Below are 17,295 nucleotides of genomic sequence, written 5' to 3' on the forward strand. Positions count from 1 at the left end.
TTCGATGTTTTGACCAAGTTATCTTCATCCGGGATCACAGGTTGGGATTGAAACAACATTGTTGTCTCAATACCTGCATATTTCAGTCACATGATGCCTTCCCCACCTCCCACTCTGTGTACCGAACACCTGATGTACGATTCCTGTGCCGTCTCGGATGAAGAAGACTTGGTGGTCGAAACGTTGGGCACGATCCATGCCTCTCTCTCTGCAGCTGGACCAGTTGGTAGCAATTTCATTTTTACCCACCAAACCAACCAAAACACCAGGTTACTGTATGTCTCAATGTAAGCAGAATATCCTTAAAAGTTATGGACAGATTGGGACGAAATTTGGACATGTTGGGTGTGTGATAAGGACGAATTGAGTCGATTTTGGTTTCGGTCTGGATCCAAATCTGGCCCATCAGTGGGACACAAAATGTAAACTGATCAGCCTGGCGGAGGTATGCGCAATAGTGAGTGCTGTTCTCGATCTACTTCATATGGCTCTATCCAACTGCAACCATTTCCACAAATCATGCGCAGGGTCATTAGGATATCATATAATCCTTCACAGGCATGCGGATCGTGGGATCAGGGCAGAATCTTTATGAAAATGTATGCACAGCTGAAGCACAATTATTATTATGGAGGGATAATTTTATCATGGATGTTGCAAAATTATACCATATAAAAGTTTTTGCAAGCAATGTGTGGAATTTAAAATATCACACAAAACAATGAAGTCAGACAATGTTTAGCTGGACACTATAAAATTATGCTGAAGAAGCAATGGGATGTGCCTCTGTCATGCTGAGTTACGGTGCTCGAGCAAGGCAGGGCTTTTGCAGCACATCTGTCGTTACGAAGTGCACACGGTTCATGCATGTAATCACGTACCACTGCACACAAACAAAATCATGCCTTGGGGCCACAATTTAACACCATGTCAGTTAGTGTATCAAGAACAACTTTCGTTAACCCCGACACCACCGCCCCTCCCACCCAATCCCCACCAATCTGCACAAAATATCACCTCACGCCCTGCAAAATATTCGTGTACTTTGTGAATATGTACATAAACAGCAGAGCGCATTTCCACATTCAAAAAGCTAAGTTTCTTTGACATTCATTATCCCAATGCTTTAAAAATTTTTTTTTTTTTTAACAACCACAGGGGGTGGGGGGGGGGTGGCGATATAGCAATCGGATTTATCTGTCCGTCACACTATCTCCTCCTACCGAAATGGTTGTGCAGAAATTCACCAAATTGGTAGTTGTGATCACCACATGGAAAGACTGTGCGAGAGCAGTATCACGTTTAGCCTGACCCTCCACCCCCCCCCCCCCGGGTCCCTAGGCTGTCAAAAATTCAAATACCAAGAAGTACAATTAGGGGCACGTTTTAACATTTAAAAAAAAAAAAAATGAAACTTTGTGGATGCAATCAAAATTGTGGGGGAGGGGGGGGCACATAAAATATGTAATGAGCTTTTGGATTTCTACCCTTGTTTATTCCTCACGGGGTGGGGACTTATGGTCACAAGGGTCAAAACAGGAAGACAAAAAAAAATTAACTCAAAATTTAATATTGGGTCATTCCTGGTGGAACTTTTTGCAATCTTTCAACTTTGCTTTAGGTGGAAAGTGTGGGGATTTGTGAAGACGTGTCATCGACTTTGTTCGAGCTCCATTTTGCAATTGGAACACCAAGTGCGCCCTGCAGAATCCTGAGGGAGGGTGGGGGTTGGGGAGGAAGAGCACAGAAAGAGCAGAGGGTGCAAGACCAGAAAGGAGGCGGTAGAAGCCAGAGACCACCGACCTGTCTGCAAGGGGAAAGCAATAGGCCAATATAGACTCAGCTTCATCGTGGGAGATTCCAATGATCTTGAAAGGTCGGGTTATTAAAGATTTGGTGCAAGAGAGGTCAAATTATTGAAGTCTTGGTTCGAGGTCCATGTAATGGCTGACAAGCAAAACTAAATGCATTCATATTTTACATCCATTTTTAAAAAGGTAAAATTTTACCCAAGTTTGATAAACCACCATGCAACCAGACAAGTATCAAATGATATCACTCGAGACAAAGTGATGTCACCCTTCGTCACCGATGCGAACTTTAAAAAAAAATTCCTTGAGATTTACATCAATATTGATAGATCTGTTGAGGCAAACACTTGAAAATCTATCTTAATTGGGCAGAAATATAGCAAAAGTATGAGAATCAAGCTCACCGGCAGTGAAGGTCATCGTTGGCAGAGAGGCTTTCAGCTCCTCTTGTGGACCTGCTAGGAGGCGCAATGTTACCAAGTGACTCTCCATTGCTTTCCTCAGTTCAAGGTTCGTAACATTAGCTTTTTGGAGAGCCTCCACATAACGTCCCCATTCCTGACTCAGCTCCTTGATTGCACCAGACTCAGGCCGAGGGCCCATCACCTCCTGTGGAGCCAAGTGCAGCAAATATCAAGCAAGGTAGAGGTGTTGCATCGATGGACAACTCTCAAGTCCAGGAGAGCACGTCGCTATCCATGGACAAATCACCTCTCACGATGTAACACCACTATGTTAAACAAGGGTGGCTTATCGTGAAGTGGACATTTTATTGTGGAGAATGAAAAAAGTATACAGGGTTTGATTTAACTTCAGCTATTTCTCAAATCCATCGTCCCATCGATGTGGTAGCACCATGATGCCTTCTGCATAGAAATCTTTGGGATGGGTACACAGCCATTTCAAAACGCAGGCTTTGACATCCCTCATTTTCAAACTTTATGTCAATCAAATGTTCTTTTAGTGATCCAAAAGGGATGGAAAAACCACGTGACAAGTATGGACGAGTCATTCAATTTTGTATGCTACCTGTGTATGCTGGTGCCATCACTGCCGTTAGCTAGACTGTGCTGTTGATGCAGTGGCCACTGCAGCTGAACAGGAATTTGAAATTTGGCCAGGGTGCCGGCAACAACGCACCTTACTCTTCGCGAAGGGCACCGTGAATTTTTTTACGTCCACCAACTAATGCTGGCGGATGGGACGCCCGGTTTAACATCCATCCGAGGGACGGCACACACATCGGTGCATCGCTCTGAATGCGAAACACCAGGATGACAGTTTATAATTGGGTCGGGATTTGAACCCAGGTTAGACAGTGCAGGTGTATACATGGAGGATATCCATACATTAAAAGCCATGCCATGAAGCAGCATAAATGGCCGGTGTCCACATATTTCTCGTCTAAATGTATACACATCACTATGCATTTGTTTCGTACGTTCAAGAAATTGCACACCAAATAAACCATTCAGGTTCCAAAATGCGATTGCCACAATCTTTCCAGCTGATGACTGAATCATGAATATCATTGGTAGTAGAGATTAAGAAAGTCTCCACGCCATGCTTGTGGTACTTGTTTGGGGCCTTAACAAAAATTTTTTTTTTAAATGTTAAGTTTATGGTAACCAGACCTACCCCAATAATCCCTGCCAAGCCTAATGTTTTGGGTTTTTTTGTGAGAGCTGACTTCCAGGCAGCCATTTTATGTCCACTGTCCGCTGTGCATGGCATTTGACATACGTCTGGTGAAAAATGGCTACCAATTAAAATTTTAAAAAAACAGCCAAATCGGTATGTTGTTAACAAGAAGAAGCAGCAACAGAAAAATAATCGTATTGTGAATATCGGACTAAAATCGAAAACAAAGCGCAAATGAATATTTTAAAATACAGAACTGATTTTCTTGAAAATTATTTTAAGCCAGTTTCGTTACAAAGTATGAAAAATTGCAAGATCTCATCATTATCTTAGTTTTGTGTGTCTTTATTCGACGGTACTGTACTTTATTGGGGGGGGGGCTGTTTATACCCTGCAAACTGTACACATTTTATTTTATACCAGCAAATACCACCTGTCGCTTCGCTGACAGGAGTACAAGGAACGAGGGGCATGGGAGGAGAGGAGGGGGAGCGGGAGAAGCGGAGAGGTGAGGGGAAGGGAGGAGGGAGGGGAGAGAGGAAGTGGGGGAGTATATGGAGGGTGGGGGGGGGTACCTGGGGGTGTATAACAATTGCAATGTTGCCATGTGATGCAGATTAATTTCAAAAGTGCATTAGTTGGGGGTGGGGGGCAGGTTAAAGTTTCTTATTTTGAGGAGTATGGATGCCCCGAAATGGCGTAATCTTGGATTTTTGTCAACTGGAAAGAGTCTAATGTCTGAATATACAAGTTGTTCAGGGATGATGAACTGGAGATTAGTATTCTTCAATTCCTTCTGTCGAGCCATGTTACCGGAAACCCAATTTTTTGGGGGGGGGGAGGGTGGGGGGGCGTTTCGACTATGCCTGGTGTTGGTTTAATGGTTATGGTGGTGGGCTTTGGATCCCAGGGTCCTGAGTTCAAATCGCACTCAGCTGTTGAATTAATACCAGGTGGGGTTAACTCAACCTGTCATCCTTCTGAGGTCGGCAAAACGAGTGCCAGCTTGCTAGTATACTGTGTCGGAGTGACGACCCGTCCAGGATTGTGCGCAATAGCCAAGGAGACTGCTTAAGAAGCACCAACGCTCTGCACAGAGTATGGTCCTAATCTCCTCCTCTCCTCCCTGTTTTGACTGGTGTGAACTGATGGACCGAGGTCTCATCCCATGTCACAACCTTCAATAAATCATGTTCCTCACAGGAGCTCTAGTTACAGAAGTTTTTCTTGATTTTCTTAAATCAAATACAAGGCTCTTTAGTACATACTGTACCTTACACGGACTTTTAAAAAAATTGTAAATAATAATTAATCGATGCTTTCAGACTTTCAAAAATTACATTCAGCTTATCGGCAATCGCAGAAGCAGTTATCTGGCAATTCTAATTTTTTTAACTGTTCAACACATTGAATATTTGATTGATACAATTTGATTACAAAGGACGACGCTCAAGATCGATAATCAACTCCTGACCATTTTCTTCAACTTGCTGCACCGTTTGAAAAGATGACGACATGAAAGACAGAATATTGTGTTGTCTCTCCCGTGAATTTCAGCCAATTTTCTCATCTATTTCACAAAGAACTTGGAGAGACACCACAGTCCAATGACAGCATAAGTGACGATGTTGTTTGCCGTTTTGATTCCATCCACAATGCTTTAACCAGCATCGACGTCACTTCATGTACAACTTCCTCAGAGCAGAACAGCATTTTGCAAGTTTGACAATGAAAAAAGTCCACTTCAACCTAAAACGATCCTCGTAATTACGAAACACAATACAGTGGAGCACAAATAATGAAGTCAGTGTGGGGCTAGTTATGTCTGCAAGGCATGAGAGAAATAGGTGGCACAAAGGAAAAAGGCAAATAAATGCACACTACAATCACATCTCAGCAAGACCTTCTGTAATGTGTCAATCAGCACTTCCTAATCTCTGAGCACAGACAGTGCCTTCAGAGAAGTATTCACACCCCATGACTTCTTCACATTTTGTTGTGTTACAGCCTGAATTTAAAATGGATTAAATGTAAAATGTTGTCACTGATCTATACAAAATGCCCCATCATGACAAAGTGAAAACATGTTTTTAGAATATTTTACAAATCAATGAAATATGACGCACAGAAATATCTAATTTACACGAGTATTCAACCCCCGAGTCAATACTTTATAGAAGCGCCTTTGGCAGTGATTACAGTTTCGAGTCTTCTGGGTATGTCTGTATCAGCTTTTCACATCTGGATTTGGGGATTTTTCTGCCATTCTTTCTTGCAGATTTGCTCAAGCTCTGTCAAGTTGAATGGGGAGTGTCGGTGAACAGCAATCTTCAAGTCTTTCCACAGATTCTCAATGGAATTCAAGTCTGGGCTTTGGCTGGGCCACTCAAGGGCTTTCACCTTCATGTTCTGAAGCCATGTTGCTTTGGCCGTATGCTTGGAGTCATTGTTCTGTTGGAACATAAATCTTTGCTGCAGTTTAAGGTCCTTTGCACTCTGAAGTAGGTTCTCCTCAAGGATTTCCCTGTATTTGGCACCATTCATTGTTCACTCTATCCTTACAAGTCTCCCTTTCCCTGCCACTGAAAAACATCCCCAGAACATGACGCTGCCACCACCATGCTTCATGGTAGGGTTGGTGTTGGATGGGTGATGAGCTGTGCATGGTTTCCACCAGACGTAGCGCTTTGCCTTCAGGCCAAAGAGTTAAATTTTCATCTCATCAGAACACAGAATCTTTTGCCTCCTGCTCTCAGTCTTTCACGTGCCTTTTTGCAAATTCCAGGCGTGTTGTCATGCACCTTTTTCTCAGGAGTGCCTTCTGTCTGGTCAATCTCCCAGAAAGCCTAGATTTGTGAAATGCTGCAGAGATTGGTGTCATTCCGACAGGTTCTCCCATCTCAGCCAAGGAAGTCTGTAGTTCCATCAGTGTGGTCATTGGGTTCTTTTTGCTCGGTTGATCAGTTTGGTCGGACGGCCAGCTGTACGAAGATTCTGGGTAGTTACCTTCCCTAATGATGGAGCTCACTGTGCTCTTGGGAACTTTCAACGCTCTAATAATTGTATTAGACCCTTCCCCATATCTATGCCTCCTCACAGTTCTATCTCGGAGTTCTACTGACAGTTCCTTGGACTTCATGGTACAGTAGTTTCTGCTCTGACACACACCGTCAACTGTGGGTCCTTAAATACAAAGGTGTGTTTCTTTCTCAATCATGTCTAATCAATTGAATTGGCCACAGGTGGACTCCAAACAAGTTGAAGAGACATCTCAAGGATGATCATATGAAACTGGATGCACCTGAGCACAATTTGGAGTGTCATAGCAAAGAGGTTGAACACTTAGACTCAAAACATTTCAGCTTTGCATTTTAAATTAATTTGTAAAAATTTATATTCAAAAAAAAATATATCACTCATTGACATTATGGGGTATGATGTGTGGATCCACAACAAAAAAAAAAAATTTCATCCATTTTTAATTCAGGCTGGAACAACAAAATGTGACAAAGTCGAGGGATGTGAATTCTTTTTGAAGGCACTGAAGACAAGTAAACATAGGAGTACATTGCAGCAGTTGTAGGGAGAGCAGACAGCAAGCCCAGATGTTGTGGGTTCAAATCCACAACAGTATTCAGGATTTGCATTCCAAACTTCAAAATGTGAGAATTTTTTTGTTTGTTTTACACACACCCAATTACACACCTGATATGACCTCTCACTGTTCTCATCTTCTTCAAGAAGATTTTCAATCTCTTGCATTGAGGCTTCAACATCAGTCACCAAGCCAGAGAGATCTGCAACAACACCCAAATATTGTACGTCTTCACAAAGAAATCCAAAAATCCGAACAGATTCAGCCACAATGGCTTCAATAATGTATCCAATGAAGAATCTTATCAGATAGTTTGAATCGTGGAATCAGAAGACAGGAAACAAAACCATGCAAAAACCTTCAAGTATGCATGGTATAGCAGAGAACAGAAACATTGCAATTTGCAAGTAAAGCTACAAAACCTTCATCGCACTTTTTTTTCGCTCAAAATTTGTGTTGCTACACCAGAATCTCGAGAGGATGCAAACTGAAGAAGATGAATGACACTTTTACATATCATATCAAGACAAATTTAAACAAGCTCGAAAAGGGAACTTGTGCAAATAGTAAATGCATGACGATGACACATAGTACCAGATCATGCACTGCAATTCACCTTCGTTCCAAATGAGCTACACTTGTTGGAATCGGCGATCTTCTGTTTTGTGCCACTTTCAGTCTCAAAATGAGTTTGAAAGATAAGAGGTGTAACCTTTAAGGCTTAGTCAAATGAGAAGCTTGCTGGTGTGTGTATGTGTGTGTGTGTGTGTGTGTGTGTGTGTGTGTGTGTGTGTGTGTGTGTGTGTGTGTGTGTGTGTGTGTGTGTGTGTGTGTGTGTGTGTGTGTGTGTGTGTGTGTGTGTGTGTGTGTGTGAGTGTGTGTGTGTGTGTGTGTGTGTAACTTAAGAGGAATGTTCATAAAGACAAATTATCGATGGAACATATCCTTGGTTCTTAATGAGAAAAATCTGTGAGACATTTTCACAAATGTTACAGGTGCCTGACAATCAAATACACACACAATGAAGGTGTTATATTCACCTGTCATGGCCTGAACAATGCTCTTAGTGGCATCTGGAAGGGCACTTAGAGCTGCACATCTTTCCATTAGTGTCTGAGGGATACGATCATAACTCGGAGGATTGCTTAGCTTGCCAAGGTCCAAGTCCAGGGAATCCAAGTACTGCCTGCATAAAATGGAAATAAAGATAAAATATACCATCAGAGATGAGGAATCCCCCGCCATTGAAAAATAATTGAAATCAGATAAGCGTTTTTCCATTTATTACAAAAAACATTTTTTTCAAGATGGCCACCCCAGTCGGCCATCTTGGATCCGGCCACACCCAAATTCAATAGGGTTCTTCCTTTTCAGGTGGTACATGTGTGACTCAAATTTCAAATCGATATGGCGGAAATTTTTTTTCAAGATGGCCGCCCCAGTCGGCCATCTTGGATCTGGCCACGCCCAAAATCAATAGGGTTCTTCCTTTTCAGGTGGTACATGTGTGACCCAAATTTCAAATCGATATGGCAAACAGTTCATGAGTTATCACACTCACAGCTATAAATGTTGACGCCCAGCCAGCCAGCCGGACGGACGACCCGGGTGATAACAATATCCCCCTTCCGCCACGCGGCAGGGGATAAAAACAAAGCAATAACATGACTAACCCCCAAACTCTCCATTGAATTTGCTCCAAACAACCGTAAACTTTCATGCACCTTAATTAGGCTATGAGCCAAGGGGGTTGGTCGGGACCATACAGATGGAGTAAGGCTCATTGTGATTTTTAGCGAGATATATGTCCATAGATATGAAAAAAAGTGATAGCAGTGTATAACTCTCGGCCATCTCTGTGTTATCACCCGAAATATTATTATACGCCCGCTTCACCAAAAAAATGTGATATTTGCTAAAATTGGAATAAATTTTTTTAAGGACCACAGAGTGCCAATAATTTGCATATTGGATGCCAACTAATATAGTAATAGAAATATAGAACATTTATGGGGGTTATTTGTCAAACTTTTGATAAAATGACAAAAAATATGTTAAATTTAGTGAAAAAGTGGCCGAAATCGCTTCGAGTTCAGAATTCACATTGTACGTTTTTGTCAATATTTCAAAAATGAAAACTCCCAGAGTAAAGGCTCAGTCACACCTTGACGTTTTAGCCAGCTTATGCCGATTTTTGAAAAATTTGTCTAAAACGCTGGCACACGTCGAATGGGTAAGTTTTGGAAACATTGAGAGCACGCTGAAAAATACTGCCATACGTCGTTAGTACGCTGGCTTTCATCGTTGTCCTCAAATTTTAGCATGCTTGAAATTTTATGACTTATGCCAGCGTTTGACTCAAGTTCCACTACGCTGGCCATATGTTGTAGGCACGTTATGCGATCGTTGACACACGTTACTTGTAAGTTAATCATAAGTCGAAACATGTCGAGGTAATGTTTAGCGTACCCGAAACTTATTTCTAACCTATGAGTAACGTGTTGTAGGCACGTTACGCGATCATTGACACACGTCCACACACGTTACTTGTAAGTTACTCATAAGTCGAAACACGTCAATGTAATGGTTAGCGTCAGTGTTCCAGACTCCGTTTTTTTTTTGGTATGACGGTGATGTTGACACTTCGATTTCTAGTGCGGTTATGATTTAAATCGTTGAGCGGGAGCCTATTAATTATATTATAACCGCACTAGAAATCGAAGTGTCAACATCACAGTCATACCGAAGAAAAAAAAAAAAACAGGGAGTCTGGAACACTGACGCTAACCATTACATTGACATGTTTCGACTTATGAGTAACTTACAAGTAACTTTTGTCGACGTGTGCCAACGATCGCATATCGTGCGTACAACTTATTCCCATCGCATGCTGAACGTGTGAGGCATACGGCAAGTACATCGTAAAATTTTTAACACGTTTAAAATTCCAAGACGTATTCCACTTACTACGACGTATGATAGCGTACTTTAGCGTTTTATTCACGTATACCAAACTTACCCATACCGTATTCGACGTGCGCCAGCGTTTTAGACGCATTTTTCAGAGGTCGGCATACGCTGGCAAGATCGCCAAGGTGTGATTGCAATGTTGACACTTCCATTTCTCCAGCGGTTATGATTTGAATCGTTGTGCAGCAGCCTTTTAATAGGCTACGCTACGTGATCGTCGGCGATACGTGCAGCGTGCTATGCATAAGTTAGACTATCATTGGGCATAGATTGTGAACGCCGACAACAGGCTAAGCATTCGTTGGTATAAGTTATCTATAAGACAACGAAACGTTCTGTGTCCGTTACTAATATGTTATGCATACGACCACAACACGTTATGAATACGTCCGAATCTTGAAAAAAAAAAATCAAAAGTTCAGCGTAAGCCAGCGTTTTACATACATTTTGATACGTTGCCATTGCTGGCTAAAACGTCAAGGTGTGACTGGGCCTTAACATTTGACCCCTCAAAATCTTCACAAGGAACCACTGCATTGGAATATATTATTACTTTGTATTATGGTGGTTGTTTGGGGCACATATTTTGGCAAAGTTCAACCATACCCCCTAATTTTGATATTTTGGAACATTTTAGGTTTATTTGTCTACTCTTGGTAAACCAGTGTAATTTTTGGTTTAACTGTTTAATATTACAAAAAACTAGATAAATATGTAACATCCCAGATGCAATATTTCACAAATTGAAACATCCACATATATTAACTAGAACGGGCACTCCAAGCGCATACCTTCGCCGCCACTACTTTTTTTGTTCTTGGTATTAGTGTGGGGAACTGGTTTCATATGAATGGTCTTATGACACAAACCACATATCTATAATGTCATGACCCCCCCCCCCCCGCCCCGACTTTCGGGGCTACGGACTAAACAACAATCAACTCACGTCGTTTTGGCGAGTCTTCACTCGCAAGCTCGGTGAATACAACGTTTCAACAAGAGAAGGTAATCTCGTTTGATGCTGGTTTCATGCAAATCGAATAAGAATTGACTGAGTTATGCCGAAAACCGCATATTTTTCAAGGGCGTGACCCCCCCCCCCGACATTTTACCCCAACCGGTGACATGTGTTATGACATCATTGTGTCACAAGATTGGGCATTAAATTCTGAACATTTTGGTGCTGGGTTCATGTAAAGCGGACAAGAATTGACAGTGTTATGACAAAAACCGCATATTTTTCAAGGTCGTGACCCCCCTGACCTTTGACCCCTAACCGGGAACAAGAGTATGGGCGTCATTGTGTCATATTGCATATCACAAGATGAGGCATTGAATTCTGAACATTTTGGCATTAGTTGCATGCAAATTGAATAAAAATTGACCGTGTTATCGTAAAAAGACGATTTTGACCTTTTTGTGACCTTGACCTTTGACTCGAATGATCCCAAAATCTAATCGAATGCTTCCTGGCTAATAACCAATCATCCCACCAAATTTCATGCAATTCGGTTTAATACTTTTTGAGTTATACGAATCACAAGATTACAAATAAATAAATAAATAAATAAATAAATAAATACACGCCGACCAAAACATAACCTTTCGCAGAATGCGAAGGTAAAAATGCCTAAAAGTCGTGGATAGCCTTAAACATTACTGTATTTCCATCTGTATTACCCAACTAAATTGTTATTTCCTTTTGTCATTCCAGGGAATGTGGTAATGGTGGCGGTGGTGGTGTTCGTGCTTGCCCAGTATGTGTAGTTGCTAGTACAATCGCAATGGAAGAACAAACCAGAGATGAGGCCGAAGAGCCAACTGGAAGACACTGTATAATTCACAAGGAATCACTGAGTATTGACCCAAATGAACAACTTACCAGTCCACAAGTTTTTGAATCATGGAAAACCCTAATAAATGCTGCTCAAGTAAGAGATCACTCCCCTATACTTGACATTGCTAAATCGGTGACAGACAAGGAGATTCCAGTGATCTTCTACCATAGGAAATGCAGGAGCATTTTTGCGATGAAGAGAGATCTGGAAGCCCTTAAACATAAAACAGATCCAAGCTCAACTGAGGAAGCTGTTGCTGGGTGTTCCAATGCTAAGCGACCGGCAAGACGATCCTCATCAGAATCACGCATCTATGACTACACATGCATTTTCTGCGAAAATGTCAAGAGATACAAGGGAACGTCAACTCAGGAAAAACTAGTCCAATCCGTGGAGTTGAGATCGGACCAGAAGCTTCGAGCTTGTGCAGTCCGCAAGTGTGACACCAAGCTTTTAGCCATAACGAGTAGGGACATAGTTGCTGCTGAAGCACATTATCATGCTTCCTGCTACAGGGACTACACAAGATCAGCACCTGGTCTCGATACAGAGCCTGCTCCTTCTCAGGAGAATGATATTTATCTCGAAAAGCAAGACGAATCATATGCAGAACTGTTTCATTATATACGAACTGATATCGTGCCCAACAAGCAAATTGTCAGAGTTACAGCGCTTACAGAACTGCGAACGATGATGTCTGCCAGAAGCATACATAGTCTAACAGAATCCAGCAAGAAACATCTCCGTCAGAAATTGGAACAGGAGTTGGGAGACTGTATTCAGATTTTCGCTGACACAAAAGGAAAACTTGTTGTACCTGATTGCATAACAATGCAAGATATCGTCAGTGAGTATTGCGATATGGAAAGGGAGCTGAAAACTTGGAAAGATAAATCAACAAATATCTCGAAGAGCATCGATCAGTCATCGACATTTTTGAGAGCAACAATAAAGGACGAGAAAAAAAACCAACAACCTGGCCCTATCACCCGTCCGACGTGGAGAAAGAATCATTCACTACACCAGAATATCTTCGACGGTTTCTGATCGGTCTACTAACTGGTGATCCAGAACACAAACACCCTTCATGGAGAGTAACAATGCTCACGGAATCTTTCAGTCAAAATGTGGTATATGCAGTGACATGTGGTATGCAGAAGCCACCAAAACATATACTGCTTCCATACATGGTGAAAACACTCACTGGGAATACGGAGTTGATACGGACGTTGAACAGATTAGGCCATGGGATATCTTACTCTCAGCTGGAAGAAAATGACACAGCCTTGTGCTTACAGAAGCTCGCAACTAATCTAAATCAGCAGACACTCATACCAACAAGTATACAACCATATACATTTACCAACTTGGCATGGGACAACATTGATAGATTGGAAGAAACATTGAGTGGAAAGGGAACGTCACATCGTGTGAATGGTATCATGGTACAGGCCAGAGTTTATGGACCACATCTTCCGAAACAAGCGCTTCCTGAGATAGCCAAGAAAAAGCAAAGATCTTTGGATGTCTCTGATCACGAATTGACAACATACATTGCTGGACAGCGCATTGGACCACAGTTCCTCACAACAGACACGAGCATAGTAACAGAGTACACAGCTATGAACAAAAACCTCATCTGGATACTTGCTCGAATGACCGACGCAGAGAAGCAGCGCATACCAAGCTGGACAGGTTTCAATATCAACACCAGAGATTCTCCGACAGTCTCAAAGGATGTTGTTGGTTATATGCCCACGATCAATGCTCCAGCTATGGAATTGACTACAGTCGCTGAAATATTAAACCAGGTCAGAACTTGTGAGGAAGGCACTACAATTAGAGGAGATTGTCGTAGTGTTGGACCAGGCATTATACGCTAAGGCAGCCGAAATCATCTGGAAACACACTGACAAATATTCACAAATCATTCTCTGTCTGGGTACTTTCCATACAGTCTGCAATATACTCGCAATTCTAAGAGCTCGTTTTCAAGATGCTGGTCTCCGGGACCTGTGCATAGAAACAAACCTCACAGTGGAAGGCTCACTTGCCAAAAGGGAGGGACACTTTCGTGATGTCATTTCAGACATTTATTTTCTGTTATAAGTGATTTAAGTATAATATGTATGACGTTCATTGTAATTTAAAGTAGCTCGATGCATAAAAGGATAGGTTCAATTTATAAGCATTATTTAGTACGTGTTTAATTTAAATGCCTGTAATCTGTGTCAATTGTGTTAAAAATTGATTGGTAATAACAATGTATAATAACAAGGCGTATTTGTTTGAGAGATCAGTTAATGATCACATAATTATGATAAACCTAGTGTGCAGCAATTTTGCATGTATTGTGAAATATAATGTACCTGATGTTACATACTTTAGGATACTAGCGAATACCAAAAATTACACTGAGATACCAAAAATAGAGGAATAAACCTAAAATGTTCAAAATCTGTTTTGTTCCAAAATATCAAAATTAGGGGGTATGGTTGAACTTTGCCAAAATATGTGCCCCAAACAACCACCATATTACAAAGTAATGATATATTCCAATGCAGTGGTTCCTAGCGAAGATTTTGAGGGGTCAAATGTTACTCTGGGAGTTTTCATTTTTGAAATATTGACAAAAACGTACCATTTGAATTCTGAACTCAAAGCGATTTCGGCCACTTTTTCACTAAATTTAACATATTTTTTGTCATTATATCAAAAGTTTGACAAATAACCCCCATAAATGTTCTATATTTCTATTACTACATTAGTTGGCATCCAGTATGCAAATTATTGGCACTCTGTGGTCCTTAAAAAAATATTTATTCCAATTTTAGCAAATATCACATTTTTTGGCGAAGCGAAGTGGGCGTATAATAATACTTCAGGTGAAAACACAGAGATGGCCGAGAGTTAAACACTATCACTTTTTTCATATCTAGGGACATATATCTTGCTAAAAATCACAATGAGCCTTACTCCATCTGTATGGTACCGACCGGTCAATTTGGGGGGGTCTGGTTCATAGCCTAAATGGTTCAGTAAAAAATTTTTTTAAAGGTTCACCTTCAAAAGATTCTCATGAGATTACGAGTCATCAAAACAAGTAGCGTTTTTAGTTTTGTACACAAGAATAACCATCTTCATGCATACAGAAATCTCAGCTCATGGGAGGGGCTACATGACAGTGGGCAGCAGGTTCACAAGCTGGGAGTCAAAGGGGTACGGGGAGATGAAGACATTCCACACAAGCAGATGAGCAGCAGACAGGAAAGTGTCGGGGAGGAGGGGGTTGGGAGATAAACAGTCAGTGATAACAGAAGATAAAGTACGAGTGGAGGATGGACCGCAATCATTGACAAGAGCGAGGGGCACAAGATGACAGAAATCAAGTCGGTTCCACAGGTGAACAAGAGACATGGTTTTTAAAAGTTAGACGATGCAACATGTTTTTTTTTACATTTTAGGATTACTTTGGTTTTATTTATCACAATGTCATCATTCAAGGGCTTAAAGAAAATGTGTTTGAAATCCAAGTACAGCAGTCATTGTGATGCAAAACAACCACAATAAGTAAAAAGAAAACAGTGTAACCATTATCGGAATGTTTCATAAAATGGGTGATATTTATTTACTTAACGACGGAAAAAGGATGAAACACACAAAGATATTAAATCAGCGGAGGCATAAATAAAAAATAAAACAATAATAAAAAATTTTTAAACAACTTAAAAAAACAAAGCAAAGAAAAAACACTTACTGTAGCTCCTGCTCTTTCTTTTCAATTTTGTCCATGACATCCCGAAGCAAATTAGCTTTTTCTTCACTGCAAAGGAACAGAACAATTTATCACAGGGGGGTCAATGAAGGGATGATGGCAAAAAAAAAAATGGATAAACATCCTTGAGGCAGTTATTTAAATGAAATTGTCGAGTCCTTCAACTCGTTCTCCCTTTGGAGTTGAATTGCCTGTTCCTCGTCTTCACCCAGTCAGCCATGCTGGTTAACCTAGTCCTTGATCTTCTGTCCTTGGTTAACCTAGTCCTTGAGGTGAACCCACTGCTGTGTAACCTTACAATGCTGCTGTCGATGACACAGAATCAGTCGGTATCAGTGTGGAAAGATTTAAAGGGTAGCACCACACATTCTCGTTGGAGATTGAAAGAAACAAAGTTATCGTTGATGTCAGTTGCCCAGTCTCATTACTCGAGGTTAGCTGTGCTTTCGTCTTACTTGCGTTTACATCTCCATGTCAAATTTCAGTTTGCAGCACGAATATAATAATTTTTCGTTTCACAAACTTTTAACCCAATAGCCACACAACCCATTACAAATACTGCCACTTAATTTTCCTTTGTCTTTAATATAAATTCATAATTTTTTTTGTATGCAAGTCAAGGCTCATGGAAAAGTTAAAACATTGAACAGATCAGGATGCAATAGAACAAAAGGCACAGTATAAAGAGAAGGGAAACACTGACAGCAGGGTTGAGGGACAAAATAGGAGGGAGATTTGGACAAATAATGGATGTGGGGAGGAATGAGGGATGGAAAGGATGCATGGGGTGAACAGGATGGATACAGAAGCAAACTCAGGAAGGAAAAAACTGGAAATTTGGAAAGAGGTGGGTTTTTTTTAAGGGGGGTGCGGGGGGGGGGGTTAACGGGTGGAGAAAAGATCATGGTTTTGGATGGGGAGTGATCTGAGATGGCGGTGAACAGCTGTTTTGAAGACATGGAGGGAAGAATGAGATTGAAGAGAATGTGGAAGTTGGTTCCACAAACAGAGAAACAAACGAGTGGAGGTGAACAGTGATTCTGGGAGTTTCACCAGAAGGGGGTTGCTGGCAGACAGTGTGTACCCTGAAGAAACCTGGGAGGGGGGGTGGTGAGGCTTGGTACAGAGCAGAAGGTGAAAAAACAAAGGAGGCGGTAGAAGAGAGAGACCAGGTATACCGAGGAATGACTGTACGATGGAGGATGCCAAATCAGCGGCTGGATTTGGAGGCCAACTTTGAAATGTGGTTTGCTCAAGAAGGATCATGGCTGATAGTGAGACCCAGGAGTTTCAATGACTAAACTTCAAGAGGATTGTCACGAGAGTAAATAGGAGGGTTTGTCAAATTGTCCTTTCAGAGAGCGAGTGCGAGATGGGTCAGGATTGAAAGACTTATTCCAAGTGTTTGACCAGCTTGTGATTTGTCAAGGTCTGAAGAGAGGGAAGAGACTGCAATCTGTCTGTCTTAAAGATGTCAAGGCAGAGGCTGGAGTCAAATAGATAACTAGAAGGGCATTCGGTAGACAGCATACCTCCGCCAGGCTGATTAGTTTACGTTTTATATCCCACTGATAGGCCAGATCTGGACCTGAACTAAAATTTAATCGGCTTGCTCTTGCCACCTAACCAACTGACCCACCAAGTTTCGTCCGAATCCATCCATAA

At 41.4% G+C, this 17,295-nt stretch overlaps 2 protein-coding genes across 5 annotated transcripts in view; one reads left to right on the forward strand and one right to left on the reverse strand.

The window, feature by feature from the left end:
- Positions 1 to 17,295, reverse strand: part of PTPN23 (protein tyrosine phosphatase non-receptor type 23) — a 111,791-nt gene that overhangs the window by 53,369 nt on the left and 41,127 nt on the right. For all 4 annotated transcript variants that reach the window (XR_015053298.1, XR_015053299.1, XM_085864130.1 and 1 more), the window contains exons 14-17: positions 15,613 to 15,678; positions 8,088 to 8,233; positions 7,158 to 7,249; positions 2,216 to 2,420 (exon numbers count right to left, since the gene is read on the reverse strand). Coding sequence is in view for 2 of the 4 variants with exons in the window: in XM_085864130.1 (XP_085720256.1) it covers positions 2,216 to 2,420; positions 7,158 to 7,249; positions 8,088 to 8,233; positions 15,613 to 15,678 (509 nt within the window). In the remaining 2 variants the exon portion in view is untranslated. The remainder of the gene's footprint in view (positions 1 to 2,215; positions 2,421 to 7,157; positions 7,250 to 8,087; positions 8,234 to 15,612; positions 15,679 to 17,295) is intronic.
- LOC147031496 (uncharacterized) lies at positions 11,630 to 13,964 on the forward strand. The gene is given in 4 exon segments (XM_085859566.1): positions 11,630 to 11,637; positions 11,732 to 12,702; positions 12,810 to 13,666; positions 13,668 to 13,964. Coding segments are annotated over 4 exon segments (2,133 nt in total).

Source organism: Eptatretus burgeri, chromosome 2 (assembly GCF_056783735.1).
Source record: "Eptatretus burgeri isolate ZD-2024b chromosome 2, Ebu_testis_v1, whole genome shotgun sequence".
Taxonomy (NCBI): domain Eukaryota; kingdom Metazoa; phylum Chordata; class Myxini; order Myxiniformes; family Myxinidae; genus Eptatretus; species Eptatretus burgeri.